The sequence below is a fragment of the Micropterus salmoides genome, unplaced genomic scaffold (genome assembly GCF_014851395.1).
Source record: "Micropterus salmoides isolate LMB-PRFRI ecotype aquatic unplaced genomic scaffold, ASM1485139v1 Ms_hic_scaffold_6, whole genome shotgun sequence".
Lineage (NCBI taxonomy): Eukaryota > Metazoa > Chordata > Actinopteri > Centrarchiformes > Centrarchidae > Micropterus > Micropterus salmoides.
In genome coordinates this window covers 16,164,255-16,182,353 of record NW_024044348.1, presented here as the reverse complement: position 1 = coordinate 16,182,353, position 18,099 = coordinate 16,164,255, and the positions used below count along the sequence as shown (strand labels likewise).

The 18,099-nt window shown below is 39.6% G+C and overlaps 1 protein-coding gene across 2 annotated transcripts in view; it reads left to right on the top strand.

The window, feature by feature from the left end:
- Positions 1-6,288: 6,288 nt before the first annotated feature.
- LOC119890235 (ephrin type-A receptor 6-like) overlaps positions 6,289-18,099 on the top strand; it is a 61,442-nt gene continuing 49,631 nt past the window's right edge. For both annotated transcript variants that reach the window (XM_038701395.1, XM_038701393.1), the window contains exons 1-2: positions 6,289-6,866; positions 15,434-15,498. In XM_038701395.1, coding sequence (XP_038557323.1) covers positions 6,788-6,866; positions 15,434-15,498 — 144 coding nt within the window. In that variant the 5' untranslated portion in view covers positions 6,289-6,787. The remainder of the gene's footprint in view (positions 6,867-15,433; positions 15,499-18,099) is intronic.

Here is an 18,099-nt window from a genome sequence, read left to right as displayed (position 1 = left end):
ACAGTGTGACAGGACAGAAAGAAGGCAAAAGAGCAGAGAGGGAGAGGAAGGACGGGTACTCTAAATGGGCAGGACCAATAAAGATGTAGACTGACAGGCAGACAAAATCAGGAATAATCAGGCAGCACAATGTGTGGTGTCCAGCTGGGGAGATGTGTATGAGTTAATGGATTGCAGGAAATGATGCTCTAAAGCTCTTTACGGTCCCAGTCAGTCTGCAGCTGAATAGTGGTGATTCCTATCCGGGACATAATGAAGGTTTATTCTTTCACAGGTCATTCTGTCCTGGTATCTTGAAAGACTTCTCACTGATAGAGCCGCTTTATTCACTTCCACTCCAGTCATTACACTATAACAAATGTGCCTGTTGTAATACTTATTACTGTAATTGGTTAAAGTTTACTTTGAGCTAATATATAGTTAATATGATATATGCTTGAACGGCAGTTCCAAAGCCCATCTTTAATACATTTTAAAGCTCTCTGTTCTATCCACAGTTATTCATTGTGTCATGTTAGCATTCCTATGGATGGCAATGTTGGTCAGAAGACTGGTCCCCCACTTTGGTCCAGAGTAAAATCACTCTAACTATTGGATGAAAGGCCCCATATATTGATCATGATGACATCACCAAAACTGCTAAGGATCAAAAACAAACTTTGGACCATCTTACACAGTTCTTTATGAAGAGCATTACAGCGTCACAAGGCTACTGGCGTGGTTGTAGAGTCTTAAGGGGTCAGTGTGCAAAGAAATTATTCGACAAAGTGAATGTAAAATCAGTGAACAGAACAAAACTTTTGGACATCCAAATTGGAGGGGCTGTGTCTGATAATGTCTGTAATTTTCTAAAACTGACAATCACATTTGGCTTGGGGTTTGGAGGTGAGAAAGTTACCAGGATTTGAGAAAGTTTTTCAACTTCCCTCTGATGCTTTTGTTTTTCATTCTCCACACACCCACCTTAATTTTGCATGTACAAAGGAGTATGACACCATTAATTGTCCAGATAATAGTAAATGTGCACCATTCACACGTTCAGTTTCGTTTGTTTCGGGCTTACCTCTGCCTTTAGTCTTGTTTTTCTGATGCTCCGTGCTGTATGGAGACACTGAATTGGTCAATTACGGTCAAACTGTCTGTAAACAATCACTTTTCACCCGATTGCTTATGTGAAAACTGATTATTTCCATCTAAAATGAGGTGGTAAGAACAACAGTGTTGGCAATTTTTTTGGCTTCTGGGGACACATATGAGGGGTGTCGGTTAGCTCACCTAGAGCACACGCACCATATAAAAAGTATATGAGTCACCACAGCGGCCTGGGTCCTGCATTTCCTGTCTCTCCTCAGCTGTACTATCAATAATAAAGGCAAATTCAGCCAAATAAAAAATTGATTATTATTGGGGACACATTTGGTATATGTACAAGCTTGTGTGGTCTATATAAATGATGTGTGTATATAGCAAATTAGCTTTAAGTCTTTATTGCACAGGGGAAGCTGCATCTATGTTTCAGTATCTAGAGCAATGATGTGTCAATTGTGTGTCAATTTTCAATTCAAAAATGCACGAGAACCTAAGGTGTTCTGGTAGGTGGATTTAATGTAGTTGCCACTGGAAAAATTGGAAAAATCGATGCTGCTGAGGTATTGCTGGTGGTGAATAGAACATAAACCTACACACTCTATACATCTGATGTGTGTCAGGACAATAGTTTTTGTTGGTGTCTTTGTCCAAAAGTAACATCAAACTGATTTGCAGTTACCAGTTTTACCGACTGCTGTGTATAGATTTAAATATGTACAGTTCATCTCACAAATATGCACAAACACATATGAGAGACTACAGAATTAAATTATGGATTAAAGATTTCGTAGTTTAGTTTAGTAGAATGTATAATAACAACATCATTCACTGAAATAATTGGTGGGTAGCCCAATGTAAGCCTTCTCCGTTCATGGCCCCTCAGCAGGATACCACACACATCAGATATTTGCTTGATTATATTAATAGCCCTTCCAAGGTGATTTGCACTTCTAATAATACATTATTCACTACTTACCATTCTGTTTTAAAATGAAGAACTACATGTTTTACATATATTTTCCTTTGCTTTTTCCTTTAACGCTCAGGGCTCCTCCCGTGGTTTCAGCTGGGAGATGTGTGCTAGCAGCGAGTTTGCTAAGTTACACAAGCTCTCTAAGCTTTTTTATATCAAGAAACTCACAAAATGTCAAGACAAGTAATATTCTTTCACCTATCTCTTTCCCCGAACTAATTGCCTAACTCCACAGAAAGATAAACTCACCAAAAACGTTGTGGTTAGTCTTTCCACTGTTCCAACAATGACCAACTTTGGTTTGGTTTAAATAAACCCTTAATTCACAGAGTTAGATGTGAAAATATTCTGGCTGTACACGCTGTCGCTGCCTCTTTCATGCCCAAGTTCCCTCTCGCTCCTCTCCCTCTTGATGCCTCTCCTGTCCCAGCCTGAAGCCTTGGAGTATGAATTTGACAGTGAGAGAGTCTCAGTCTCAGTTCTCACACATTGTGCCTTTAAAAAAGTATGCAGAAGAACCAGGGATATCATCTATTTCGTTCCACATATTCCTCTTCCTTGTCAAAACCTGGTATCTACATTGCCCACAAAGCAACTTGACCTCCGACAGTTTGGCCGGAGTATCAGGTGTGTTATGCTAGAAGCAGCTAATGAAGCCTGGAGCCGCTAGCCTTAAGTGACTTCAACTGAGGAATTTAATCAGATTTCCTGCCTTTATACACCTTTTTTCACATATTCACAAATTTCATGGAACTGGCCAGATTTGAATAAATTCAATTCGGGTGATGGAAATTGTCCCTGGAAACCTGAAGAAGCAATATCAGAACACTTTGATTTAGCCAGATCAAATGTTTGGAAGTAGGGCTTATATTCAATTCAGTTCAATTCAATTCAATTCAATTCAATTTTATTTATATAGTGGAAAATCACAACAACAGTTATCTCAGAGCGCTTTTCATAAAAGAGCAGGTCTAGACTGTACTCTGTGATGATATTTACAGAAACCCAACAGTTCCCACCAAGAGCAAGCACTAGGCGACAGAGGCAAGGAAAAACTTCCTTTTAAGAGGCAGAAACCTCGAGCAGAACCATAGCTCAGGGTTGGCGGCCATCTGCCTCGACCGGTTGGGGGTGAAGGAGAAAGAGAGAGGGAGCGAGAGAGAGAAGGCAAGAGAGGAACAGAGAGAAAGAGAGAGAGGGATGGAAGGAGAGAGAGAGGGGAGGGAGGCAGCCTACACAATATCCACACAGAGGTACAGACAACAACAACAGGTGATGTTGCTATAGACCAAATGAAAAATGGTACAGATATTTATAGTAGTGTTAATGATAATAATCGTAATGTTAATGATTATAATAACAATAATAACAATAGGACTAGTAACAATAATTGTAGCAGAGGGTGTCGAGCAGGAACACAGGGGCAGCAGGTGACTCGCAACCACAGATCCAGACTCCACAGCTCCAGAGCCAGAAACATCTGCAGGAAGTGATAGGAGGAGAGAGGAGAGGGACGAGAAAGCACAAGACTACGGGAAAGGGAAGAAGTCGAGTTAGTAACATGCATTAATGGGATGAGGTTGCATACAGAGGGAGAGAAAGTAGAGGAGAGAGGAGCTCAGTACATCATGGGAAATCCCTCGGCAGTCTAGGCCTATAGCAGCTTAACTAAGGGCATCATATTTAGACAGGATGTTTTTGCAATATTACGAAGGTGAAAAAAGACGGCCCTTAAAATTTGCTTAATGTGAGACTTAAACAACATGTTCTGATCAAAGACAACTCCAAAATTCCTCACAGTGGTGCTGGAGGCCAGGGCGATGCCATCAAGGGAAACTATATTTTTAGATAATGCGTCACGGAGGTGCCTGGGCCCTAGAACAATAACTTCAGTTTTATCAGAGTTTAACATTAGAAAATTACAGGTCATCCAGGTTTTAACATCCTGAAGACACATTTGAAGTTTAGCTAACTGATGAGTTTCATCTGGCTTGATCAATAGATATAACTGAGTATCATCTGCATAACAATGGAAGTTTATGGAATGTTTCCTGATAATATTGCCTAAAGGAAGCATATATAAAGTGGATTGGTCCGGTTTAATTACAGCTACTTTAAAGTACTGTGGTAGCCTGTTGATAAAGATAGATTGATCATATCTAGTAGAGAAGTGCTGACTAAGGGTAAAACTTCTTTAAGCAGCCTAGTCGGGATGGGGTCTAAGAGGCAGGTTGATGGTTTAGATGAAGAAATTAGAATAGAAGTTGGTAAAGATTGAGGGAAGCAAAGCAGTCTGAACATATATCTGGTTTTACAGCTGTTTCTGAGGTTCCTGAGTTTGGAGATAAGTCGGTGCTAGTTGAGGGCAGGTCTTGGTGAATTTTGTTTCTAATAGTTAGAATTTTATCATTAAAGAAGCTCATGAAGTCATAACTACTGAGGGCTGTGGGAATACTTGGCTCTATAGAACTGTGACTCTCTGTCAGCTCTACTGTGCACTGCTGATGGCACACGAATACGTATCATTTAAGTGAATGTCTGAACTCACCAAGACTTTATTTTTAACCAAGCAAGGCCAAAAATTATCACAGAGGCAAACTCTACTCCAGTCTGGTGTCACTGTTTATGATGCTGAAATGCAGTATTATGCTAGGTTCCCACTGAGGTGAGCCCTGTTTTCTTCATTAGATGGGGGCAGCCTTCATCTTTCTGGAGCCCCAGGTGAGGTAAAAGATAAATAAAAGAATAAAACATATTCTTTTATTTAAAACTGAATAAGCAAACAAAACACTACCCTCTTCTACGTCTGCATTTGTCAAAAAACAAAGTTTTCCAGATATTTCACATGCTGTAGCTTAGACAGGTTTCTCAGCTTCCAAAAATGCTCTTTTTGGCTCAAGGAGGTAAAGAAGAGTATGGTTTGAAAATTAATATTTGCTAGTCATAAATTTCTTAATTACCTGGGTTAAAGGTGAATGCAGCCTCACACAACCAAGAAGACAATAAAAGAAAAAGCGTTGCCCATCAGGGCCCACAAAAAATAGCGAGTCCCCAGGCAGTTGCCTATTTTGCCCATGCCACAGGCCAGTCCACACATGCTACTTGGAAGACATATTAGTTTGATTTTATGAAATGGTTCACCATGACATTAACAATAAGATCCAGGAAGGCAACAAAGTTCAGTAATTATCTTGGTGACTCCGTATGTCTGCACAAGGCAAGCAACCTAGATATCTACTTCTGCAGGGTACATACACTATTTGTTTGTGTTACAGATTAAAGCTCACAGGCCATTGCTCATGACAGGTATAAGTGTTTGAAGCAAAGATGAAACTCTTTGTGTCAGGACATGCTTTAAAAAAAGCTGAAATGTTGAGTGGGTACACTTATAATGAGCAGTCAGCCACTGCTGTGACTTATCGACCATAAGCTGACATAAATATGAAATATGGAAATGTACACACAAGCACATTAAAGGATTAAAATGGTAATCCAATTACTGCTTGTGTTCTTTTGTTTTGTTAAGAACTGTATTTGCGCTGCTATTTTTGTTGGAATTTTGTTTGTACTTTCTTCTACTAAACTGTTTCTGCTGCTGCTGCTGCTGCTGCTGCTGCAGGAATCATTACTTCACATGCATACTACAGGCAACATTATTTTTTCCCAGATAACCAAAACACCAGTTGTTTGCAAACATATTGTTTTCATGCAACAATGCAATGAAGTGACTCACAAGATCATGTAAATGAATGTGTGTGTACATTCAACCCACCATGCCTTATATCAACTTATACTCTTATGTGTCTGCCTGCCTTCCTCCCCTGCCACCATAAATAGAAACTGTTCCAGACACATTACTATTCCTACAACATAATCCAATGCAGGTATAACCTACATCATAGCACAGGAGTGATGCACGAGTTTTATAATGGCCTCATATTTCCTTCCATCTCCCCAGCATCCCTCCGGAATCAATAACGTTTGATGGAAACGACTGACCCGCGCGTTTTACATGATGTAAAGTGAGAAATGAGGTGAAATACCACAAAAGACCCAAGTTAGATTTGCACGCTTATAGGCTCCTGGTATAAAAATCGACTCCTCTGGCTGTGCCAGAGCATCCCTCCTGTCCTGAGGGGAGAGAGAGTGAGAGAGAGAGAGAGAGAGAGAGAGAGAGAGAGAGAGACACGCAGTGATACAGAGACACCGTGACGGATTCACTGGCTGAAAGTGGAGCGGGAAGTCCGGGGTTTTCCCTTATCTCCCTCCGTTTCTCTCTTGTTTTGGGATAGAAACGTTAAAAGACAAACAGACTGACTTTACCACCAACACACATCGGGGAAGTGCGCTTTTGGACACTTTTGGGATAGTCTGCACCTGCCGCCGTCGACCTGTCAGTGTTTTCAGGTTTCCAGACAACTACTCCTTCACGTAGGCTATTTCTTTTCATAACTTGCTACAGCTCCAGTTGTCGGGTTTTTGTGCGCAATGGCTGGTCGCTTTAAATCGTCTGTCTGTCTCCATATGGAGGGATGCGGGGCTAAAAATAAATAAATAAATAAACATTAACAACTTCTGTGGATCCAAGGGTGACCTTCTGAGTCTGGATACTGGGACGATTTCAGAAGCCTCTTTCATGAAACCTACTGATCTTGTCATTTTGGGGATCTATTTAGGAGTCTGTGCAGCGTTTTAGCTCAGAGCGCACTTGTGTCTGACTCAACGATGTGCTCCGGTGGGAAATACTGTGTGTTTCTGTTCTTGCTTGAAAGTATCCTGTCGGACCCGGGAACCACGAACCAAGGTGAGTATAAAGAGCCTCAATGCATCCCCCACCTCAGAACAAGGGTGGATCCACAGAACTGACCATTTTATAGTATTTTCCCGACAAAACTGATTCTAATCTCCCCCATTACACGCACGCACGCAAAGGGTAACCTAATGTTTTGCATTGCAGCTCATTTACTCTCTGCACCCATAAATAAAGAAACAATATTCAAGACTTTAAATACGATAAGAGCAATTAAAAAATTCACCTTCACTTATGAACAATGAAATAATTTCACAAGTGATTCCACGTTATTTTGTATATTAGGCTAGCAGATATTTCAATACTAAGATTGCACATGGATGACTAATGTGCTCTACTTGAGGTGTTTTGCTATTTTCCTCCTTAAGTCTTATATGGTTTTAGCATGAGTTGACACATCTATGTGGAATTTGAACAATAATATATAATATAATATAATTAAACATGAATATGCAGCCTCAAAATGCCTATATTATTGACTTAGATGAACCAAGAGATATCAGCCGTGGTTGACTTGACTGATACTGTAGCTTACAAAATACATCTTTGAAAGACTGAACATGGCAATGTTTTAATAACTTTTCAACCCACTAAATTTTGCTCTCAATTTAACCAAGAAATACACATTTAAAAAACACATTTTCAGCCTAAAAATGCATGCGGAAATGTCAGTTTGTCAGCTGTTTTTCCGCTATGAACAGCAACTAAGAACACATATCTTTAAAAGACTAAACGTGGCATTGGAAGTTTTTTTTAAACCACTTCATCTTAAAATACAGACAGGAGCTCCATCAGCCCAATTATGAAAGAGGCTCTGACATTATACTTCCCCTCCACAGAAACATTTCCACAGCTAGGGACCACAAAGTGTTACAGTGAATGTCAGCTTCTAGCACACTCTGTCAGCTATAGTGATGCTTCAGAGATGCCTATTTCTGCCCCTCTTCTGTCTTCTATGATGACTTCATACATTAATGGATAAAAATATAACAGATTTTGGCCCATGCAGTTGCAAGAGGATTCATCACAGACACTTTTGCTATACTTACTGTATGACACATTATATTATGTCGGGCCAGTTGTTGATCTTGACTAAATTTATCAGAAAACTCTTTTCAAAATTCATTTCACATGGGCATTGTGTGCAGTTGCAGATGGTTGAGAAACACAGGACTTAATAATTTTACCTCCCCTCAGTTGTATTCATAAGTCATATGTGTAAATGGTCGCCATAATCTAATCGGTTCTTGACATTTTCCACTTTGCACATTTGCAGAGGTCAGTTTAATATTCCTTCCTGAATGTTTAATGTTTAGGATACACATTTTCAAAGACGACAGGAGCCTTTTCACTAGCCAAATGTCAAAGTCTCTTTCACTTCATTTTTCTGTGTGTCTTGTGTGTGTGTGTGTGCTCAGTTTTCCCCACAGGATGCCTGTCTGCCCGTGGTGGTGACAGGCTTGAAGGGGAGGGGATGCACATAGGAGAAACCTGAAAAAAACGACAACGTGAGGAATTTAAAATATATTGACAACAAGCTAGTATATGTTATCCAGGTGGAATTTATCTGAGTGAGTTTTTTAATGACTTGTGGATGTCCTCTCACAGTAAGAGAAAGAGAGACATATGAGATGCCTTTACATAACAGTGTATTTATTGGTCATTTAGCAATATAAAAAATTATTTTGTATGAATTATGTTAAATATAATGGCAATTTCTAGGTACCTTGTCTATGCGATATCTTAATATCTACTCTAAGCGAGACAAGAGAATCTTCTAAAAGGGGTCTTAAATATGGACTTGATGGCTACATACAAGATAGTGTGTTAAAAGTCCCAGTCTAAAGCTACATGCCCAAGGTAAAAGGTCAGCATCCTCAGAAGTTGTAGAGACACCGTGAAGAATGCATTGAAAGAATGAAGCTGCATTGTTCTTGTACTGAAAGGTAAAGTTAGTTTTTGTATTACGAGAAGAAGAAAAAATTGTAACATCAAACTGTTATTTTTTTAGCTTCTTAACCTGAGCGGGTTAGCTAGTTGTTCAGTGTCTGGCAAAATGCTATTTTGGGGAATGTTGGTTCAGTTGTAAACTTCCTGTAAACTTCATGTGACCGTTGCTAAGCCACGTCTGGACAATCGCTATTTGGATAAGGGGTTTAGCGAATGGTAAACTGGGTGTTTTTTCTGGTCAACAGCAAAAAATAAAATTAAAAATACACAGCAAAAATTAATAAATGGCTCACACATATAGGTGATATAGCCAAAAGTTGTATCACGATAAAACCTTTCACATGCCAAACAAAGAAAAAACTACAGCAGACTGCCAACAAAGCATCCAACATCATAGGCAATCATAGCTGATTCCCTCTATACACATTGGGCGTGCAAAGAAAATCTTCTCCGACCCCTCACAGCCTGCTCACCACTTCTTCCAGGTCCTTCCCTCAGGGACGCGCTGCAGGTCACTCTCCACCAACACCAAACTCTTCATAAACAGCTTTTCCCCCATAGCCATCAGGACTTAGAACTCCTCGCTTTAGCTGCCTCCTCATACACTACCAGCATGGCCATTTACCCAATGTATTTTGTATTGTTACACCTTGTGAAGTGTATTGTCTATTTGTTGTTTGTATTGTAGGTACATGATGCAGAGCTTAAACAACATACTGTATCGAAAACAAATTCCACTGGTATTGTGGCTAATAAAACTATCTATATATCTATCTATCTATATCATTTGATATCAATAATTATCAAGATAAATGTCAAATCATTATTCCTTTCAAGTTTAAAGGCTGATTTTTTTGCCCTGAGTGAAAGTTGAAGAAACCAGATGGTTAATTGTGGTTTTAAACTATTCTTTATGTTCAGAACATGCCAAACACTTGCCAAACAGTGGATCACTTAACAAATCTGAGGTAGAACATTCAAAACAATTATGAGACATCTTTTTTCAGTCCCTTTTCTTCAACAAAATAAATCTTAACAGAAATATTAAGTTATTGAGGAAAATTATATTGCAATAATTATCGCCCTACTTACACATGAATCAGTTATCAAAAGTGTTTTAACTTTTCATTGGTAAATGTTCAATCAACCGGTCAATCAACTAATCACTTAAAGGAGACCTATTATGTTCAGTCTGTCTGTACCGCTCAGTGACAACAACAGCCTGGTAACATGCTTCAGGTCTTGGCCAATCAGAAGACATTGGGCTTTATTCCTTTATTCCATCTATGAGCATTATCAATCCCAGCTTGAAGGCCTGCTCAGATAAAAAAAAAACATTTCAGAAGTCTAAAGTATGTTTAAATGAGATTTGGTCCACCACTTAATATGTCCGTGTAGAAACTCGGAATTTACGTTTGTTCCACACACAAAACAAGCCTAATATATGACGTTAAAGACTGCATTCGGTGTACAGTGCACTGTTCCGACAGTCCTATACCCAAACGAATATGTATACGAATACATGTACTGTTACACCCCTATTATCAATTCTATCAATGGATGATTGCCTACCCAGCCCTGCACACTGTCCCTGTACCTGTTACTTTTTTGTCTTGTTCCATTGTCCTTCTCTTGCTTCTCCTCTTACTCCTCCTGTATATATATGAAATAGTTTATATGCCTATACATAAATGCATATATAAATAATCTCAGGTTATAATAAATGCATTACTTATCCGTGTCTGTGCTGGGTCCTGCCTCATTTGTGTCTGCCACAGCACCTAAGGTACATTTAGCTGCCTCTTGTGCCAACTTTTTTTTTTTCTAAATTATTATCTTTTCGGCACCACACATTTCTTTTTCCTCTTTCTTTCTTATCGACATGTGTACCTGCTCTGTTGTGCTTGTCACACAATCCTGGGCTGGACAAAACGTATTGAGAGTAAACTCCTTTGATTGGCGCCGTTGAGCCAATCAGATTTCAGCAAAAACGAGGGTGGATATGAGCGGCCCCTCCAAGCTGGGAGGGGCCGCTCATATCCACCCTCAATATTGAAAGTTTTAGTTTGGCCCAGTCTGATAGACACACAGACAGCGTTTGCTGCAGCCATAGATTGTATATAAGAAATGGACGTAGTCATCGTAACATCACCCGTTGGTTTGTGGACTGCGGTTTTGAAGCCTTGAGTTTGGCCGATAGGGCGCCACCATGTTGAGTTTTTGCAAACAGTGGCACCGAACGTGACCATATTTGGATGAGACGGTGGAGCTAACGGCCATGTGTAGAGCTAACTAGCTTGCTTAGCTAGGTACATCTGTAATTCACGTTAACTGTCATTTTAACCGGGCTGAATTTGTCTAGCGAACAACAGTATTAAAACTAAATGAACTTACCAGAGAAAGTGAACAGCTGACTCCTAATAAGCTTTTTCAACGCCACTGGTTAAATTTACTCAGTGCCGAGGGTACGAGTTGCCTCTAGCCTGATTGACAGGTCACCGTGGTAACAACTTGTCAATCATAGATAATCCCTCCCTGAAATATACTCTGCTTTGTGGTCTATGTTAAAATAAGTGGGACCATTAACTCATCAGGAAAGTGTTTACTGAGGTAATTATTCAGGTGAGAAGTAGGGTCATTTTAATATTATTTCGAATGGAGCCAGACTTCTTTTTGCAACCAGTCGCTCCCTGCTGGCCGTTCAGTTGAATGCAGGTTTCAGGGACTTCCGTGTTCGCTTCAGATCACGGATCATTTAAAATTAAACACCAGCTCTTGAACACCTGCCAGTTTGGCCTGAAATGGACCGGCCGTTCGGGAATGTTCCCAAAATTCCCGATGACCAATCTGCCCCTGTGTGTAGATGAGCTCAGTTTGCAGTATAATATTTACTGTTACTTTGTTGTGTTTGCTGCCACAGAAAATAAAGAATAAGTCATGTACTACGGCACCTTGTACTCTTAAAAGCAGAGTAGGTCTAGACAGTGAAAAGCTAATTAGTCAGCAACTACAAGTCAGGCAAAAGCAATTAAAATAGCCTAAAACCTCCCAAATACGTTTCGGATTTTCAGACTATCAGAGCTGGAAGTCGCTGTAGAGTAATTGAACTGATCAGATGATTGATTGCGAGTGTTGTGTCTTTTCAGCAACTTTGTAAAACATACTGCTGATGGAGCAGACACTTACAGGGAGAGAGACAGAGAGGCGGGGTAAATGTAAATGCTCTGTATTTCTATAGCACCTTTCTAGTCTTTTCGACCACTCAAAGCACTTTTACACTACATCTGCACACATTCGTACACTGAGCCTAAGTGCTCAAACAGAAACTAACATTCACACACATTCATGCACTGGCGGAACAGCCGCAGGGGAAATTCGGGGTTCAGTATCTTGCACAAGGACACTTCGACATACAGCCTGGGGGAGCCGGGATTGAACCGACCTTCCGATTAACCGCCAACCCGCTCTACCTCCTGAGCCACAGCCGCCCCCACAAGCAGGTGATTTTGCAGTGAGAGACCAGAGGTATAGGAGTGTGTGAGTGTGGGGAGAAGAGATGTCCGAGGCAGATGCAAAAGAAGATAGATTTACAAATAATAATAATGTCCGTGTCAATTAAAACATGCTTAAACAGGACTATGTAATGTTAAAAATTAAGAAGCTTTTCTGTTTACGCAACTTCAGTCTCTTGTTAGTACAAACATTTTTGTTCAGTTTGGCACAAAATTAAGCCTATGCGAGCACTGTTAACAAGATAAATAGCTCAGCAACCACCTAACGACAGCAGACTTAACACATCATGTTCTTTTCTGTGTTTCAGTGAGCTTTTAACCAGGAAGTAACACATACTGTATGTAAACAGCTGAGCTGACAACAGTGCTGTCAGTGATGGTAGGGAGCCTCAATGCTAAAAGCTACTGATTCGGTCAGTGACACTACTGATTCCATATACTCAGTTCAGCTTGAGGATTCAGTGTTAAAGATTTGCTCATTCACATTCATTAATTTGTTCATTCGTTCAGCAATATTGGTGCAAGTGTATAAATGACACATCACAAGAGAAACTGTGGCAATTCACAGACATATAGACTTTGTTTCAGCAAAACTTAGAAAGGACATTTGTAGATTATTATGCTTCCAGACACTATACCCAGACAAAAGTAATGTGATTTGGCCTCCTGATAAATACTCATGCGTGTGGAGTGAGTGAGTGTGTGTGTGTGTGTGTGTGTGTGTGTGTGTGTGTGTGTGTGTGTGTGTGCTTTGAGTGAGAAAATCTGTGTATCATATTCAGCGCTGTGGTCTTGGGTCATCTATTATTTCCTGGCTCCAAAGATAGTTGCAGGAATTTAATTATTTTATGACTATATTACTGTGTATGTATGTTTGGGTGGGTGTGTTTGTGTGTGTGACAGACAGACAGTGATGAGAGTTGGTGGAAAAAGTTTGCTGCTGTCAAACATGTTATGGAACATCTCTCATGATTATGAAAGATTGTTTTTCTAATTTTGTCAAAAATCAATATCTCTCTGTCTCTATTGGTCTGCCTCATAGTCTTTCTCCCAGTCTCTCTCTATGTCCTTCTTTTGAATAGGGGCAAGGCCATCTTATTATAATTCAGCCCTTAATTACCAGCAGGGGGATCAAGGCTAAATTAAGTCTCTGTAAATACTGAAACGGTTCATTTAGTCTCACCAAAGTGTATCTTCTCTAGTTATCTAACTTGTTCTCAAAACAGTAGCAACCCCATTAAATTACCCCAGATTTGGCAAAGTCCGCGAGTGACAGGTCGTCTGAAGATGTGACTCTTTGGTCTATAATGTCAACCACTGAAGTGGGACGCACTTTATTGATAGAGATTGTAATTAACTGGCTATGTGGAGACAAAGGAAATTGCACATTCATCATATCAAATTGGCTCAGGGGGCTTAGCAAGGGCCAGATAATGGCTCTTTTCATGCCTGAGCCGTGACCAGAGTGCAGACAGCAACAAGATTGTTACATTTGTATGTACACAATGTGGTCATGGACACACACAAAAAGAAAGTTGTTAACGCGCACAAAACACCAACAAACACTAATACTGAGATAAGATTACACTATTTTTTTATCTTTTGAAATGATCACAGTGCCAGATTAGCTGCTAGGATCGTAAATTCTTGCTGTGACTAAACGTTGGACCTCGACCAAACAGAGATACCGTGTTTCAAGACTTGCATAACGTACTAAGGTGACGTCGTATAAGTTTTGCAACTTATACGACGTCATGTTGTAAAATCCAACATGATAGTCTTTTAGTCTGGGAATCACGTGGTGTACAAGATGCTGCGTAGGTAATTTTCCAATAATGCACACTAGGATATCATCGTCATATTAGGAATGCATATTTAAATATAAAAAACAGACTTAAGAATCTCCTGTCCCGTTCCAGTCCTGTGATGATTAGTGAAATTGACTCCCATTCTGTGGGAATCCCACAGGAATCCCATGACCCACAGGATTCCCGAAAAAAATGTCAGCCTCTAATGCACACCAGACTCGATAAACTGAGCAGTCTGACAGGTCGGCCATTATTGAACTGATATTCTTCAGTGTGAATTCGACATAAGTCCAAATTCAAGTATGAAGTGAGTGTGAGCGTCCCTCCACATGAAATCACGAGATCCATCCGTCCATCTGTTTTGGTCTGTTGGTCCATCCATCTGTATGTCACACACAAAACTGTTCAGACTTTAAACAAGTGTTTACATTTGGGGGGAACAATAAGGGCAAGATTATTTTGTACATCATGTGTCCACTGATCCATACACTGTTCTATGTCACAGAACTGATCCAAATTGACAAAACTCAAAACATATCTTATTGCTGCCCAACCACACCATTAATTACAACCTTGCTACATACAGGACACACTACGTCCTGCACTGGCACTGATAATTGGAACTGGACCTAAATTGTGAGACATGGAAGCATCCATTATGAATGTTATTCCTAGGGATACTGGACGGTGCTATCAAATGACGAAAGAAATCATTTGGCTCAAGGGGGAACTTAGTTACTCAGTTAACTCCAAACAGTATGATATTGTTAGTGAAAGGGTTGTCACCATTCGTAAAGATTGACTGACTGTTTTTGTCTTAAATTAGTTTAGATCAAATCATTTAGTTTGGTTAAATAATGAAAGTTTCCATAGTCTTCTATCTTTCCCCTTTATTGATCTTTGGCTTATCTTTGATGTCATGTAGCACAGAAAACTCCTGACCTCTGAGAAGGAGAATACTAATCTTACAGACTTCACTTAGATGGAGGGCGGATCTGTTAGTGTTGGTGTTGTCTTAGACTTTCCTAAGAGCTGTTATTTCATAGGTGGTTGAATCTGATAAGGGCTCTACAGCTCTGTCCGCTCATCATTGACAGCTTGATAACTATTGTCTGCTCTCTTCCTATTTTGTCACCTTCATCTCTCTTTTTAAATTCACTAACCTCTCTCATACTCTCTCTCTTCCCCTTTCTATGCTCTCCTGTCACTCTTTGTCCTTATACTGTTGTTCTTTCAAACTTTTCTCCTCCATTTTACATGACTTTCTTTTTCACCACCCCACTCTTTCTAGTGGTTCTGTTGGACACTACGACAGTGCTAGGAGAACTGGACTGGAAAACCTATCCTGTCAATGGGGTGAGTGACATTAGCATTTCTTAAAATAAATATAGTCACAGTGGGGCAAACTGAATAAAATAGACTAATGTACAAATTTTACTTGATGTTCAGACCTAAACATCTAAACATCTAAACTGTCCCAAACCTGACCTACAATGCTTTCTTGAAGAAGTGAAGGTTTATCTTGTGCTTAAGTCTGACAATATTCTGACCAATGTGTCATCCAGTGTTTTTATGTTTAACATCTAATATATAAAAAGGTTAACACTGGGCTAAATTTGGTTGAAAGTGGAGTTTTTTTAACATGTCAAAGCCAGTGTGTTGACGAGTCCCGCAAGTATATTAACGGTTGCCCAGGTATATTTTGTGAACCATTTTAGCGTTTTGCAGAGCAGAGACGTTATCTAGTATTACGTTACAAGATGCAGACACAGTGGATATTTTACAGGGTACGGACCAGGTAAAGCAACAGTGAACACACCAGTACAGAAGACATTCAGTACCAGGTGGGTTCCGATCTTTTTGAAAGGCTATGTCAATAACAAGCCTTATCCACATGCGGCGCACCTGCTGCTGTGAAAACAGAATCACAGGTGGAAAGATTCTAAAGAGTTCTGGGTCTTTTTTGCCAACTTTATGAGATATACTGCTGATGGAGAACGTCAACAGAGCAGATACATACATGGAGAGAGAAACAGAAGGAGGCAGGGCAAGCCACTGTGTTTGCAGTAAGAGACCAGAGGTGTAGGTGTGTGCTTGAGTGTGAGGGAAAGAGCACTGACTGCTTACATATGTCACCATGATGATGAGGGTAAGTTGGGTGTATGATGCAGTGAAATGAGTATGTTGCATGAGTGTATAGTTGCTGATTCAAGTTAACTGTTGTAAGTTAACTAGCTTGCAGGCTTCGCTTCATTTAATAAAAAACTGTAAAAAAAGAAAAGAAAAAGAAAAAAGATGTTACAGTATAAAAAAAAATCTAATATAGCCCAGTTTTAACCTAGACATGATGTCTTTTCACCTGAGAATGTCAAACTAAAACATTATTGGGATATTTTTAGGGATATAATTTACTGCTGTTTACCAATACCAACCAAACCAATACAAGAACGTTTGTCCCCAACCACAGAAGCAAATGGAGCTGCCATTTCTGGTGGCAGCTTTTCAAAATCACACCAGAAGTGACCTGTTTACTTGTGTTGGAAAATGTGTCCCAGATACATGATTATCTTGGCTTTGAGAATGTGTGATCATGCTTGTTTCAAAGAGAAACATGGAGACTGTGACATGTAAACCCACCTATCCATCTTCAGGATTTCTGATGACTATCTGAGCATGCACCTGTTTGACTCAAGTGATTAACCAGAGAAACAAATAATATGGTGATTAACAATATCGGGGTCTATGTGTTGCTTGAACCTCTCACATGAGTTCATTAAAAAACAGTTTTAAGACCAACGAAAATGCTAATATTAGAGAAAAGTGCGAATAATGAATACAAATAAAAAAAATTTCTTCTGTCCTGTCCCAATAATCATGTAATCTCAGATTTATCTGGTGAGCCCTAGGAGGGGTCTGACCATGTTGGTTCGAAAACCACTGGACTAAACTACTTGACTGTGTCTTCAGTAGATAAACTAGCTCCACCTCGACCAGCCACAACAGTAAAATGCTGCTTACACATTATTGCATCAGTATTAAAAAAAGAATGTCATATAAAAGAAGATATCAGTCACACAGGAGATACTGCAGAATGAGGATGTTTCATGTTGATACTTTAACTACATTTTGCTGATAATACTTACTTTTACTGATGAGGATTTTGAATGCAGGTCTTATTTATGCAGGTATTTTTACACGGCTGTACTGGTACTTCCACTAAGTAAAGTAACTACTTTTAAGTGGGTTTATCCTGAACATCTGAGATAACTCAATCAGTTCAGAAACAACAGACCCAGGGGATGTTGAATGGTTAATTACACGCCTCTGCAGACAGCAGACAGTGATCAGAAACTTGGATAATGTTATAATCAAGTGATTAGGGATATGAATAATCGAGTTACTCTATGTCCTATATAAACATCAAATCCTGAATATGATTAAGACAAGACAAGATAGACTATAAACTGTATGAATGTGAACATTAACCCTTCTGACAGCAGGGAGCAGGTCTTGCTTTTTTACAGTTTTTAGCATGGGCACTATGGATCATTAATACACATGAGTTCAGTAAATAAAAACATACTTAAGATAAGATAAATAAATCTTTATTATCCATTTCTGGAAACTTGTCTTTGGCTTCACCAGGTTCATTAATTAACATGAATCCTCATGTGAAGCTCTGGGTCAGCGTCCGCAGCCGCGCCCCCGTATGTGGGGCACAATATTACTGATAGGACACTGCAATTTAAATTTCAAGTTTTAGAGGTACAGCTATAATTTACAGCTATTCACAAATAATGCACACTTAACCTTGAATAAAATATGAACAAGAATTCAGAAACAACACTTTGAGAGTTCAGTAAGACTATTTCTAAAACATTACGGCAGAATAAATCTCCTAAAACACAAAAATCTTGATTCAATAGTCTCTTGTAGTCTCAGCTGGGGAGGGGGGCG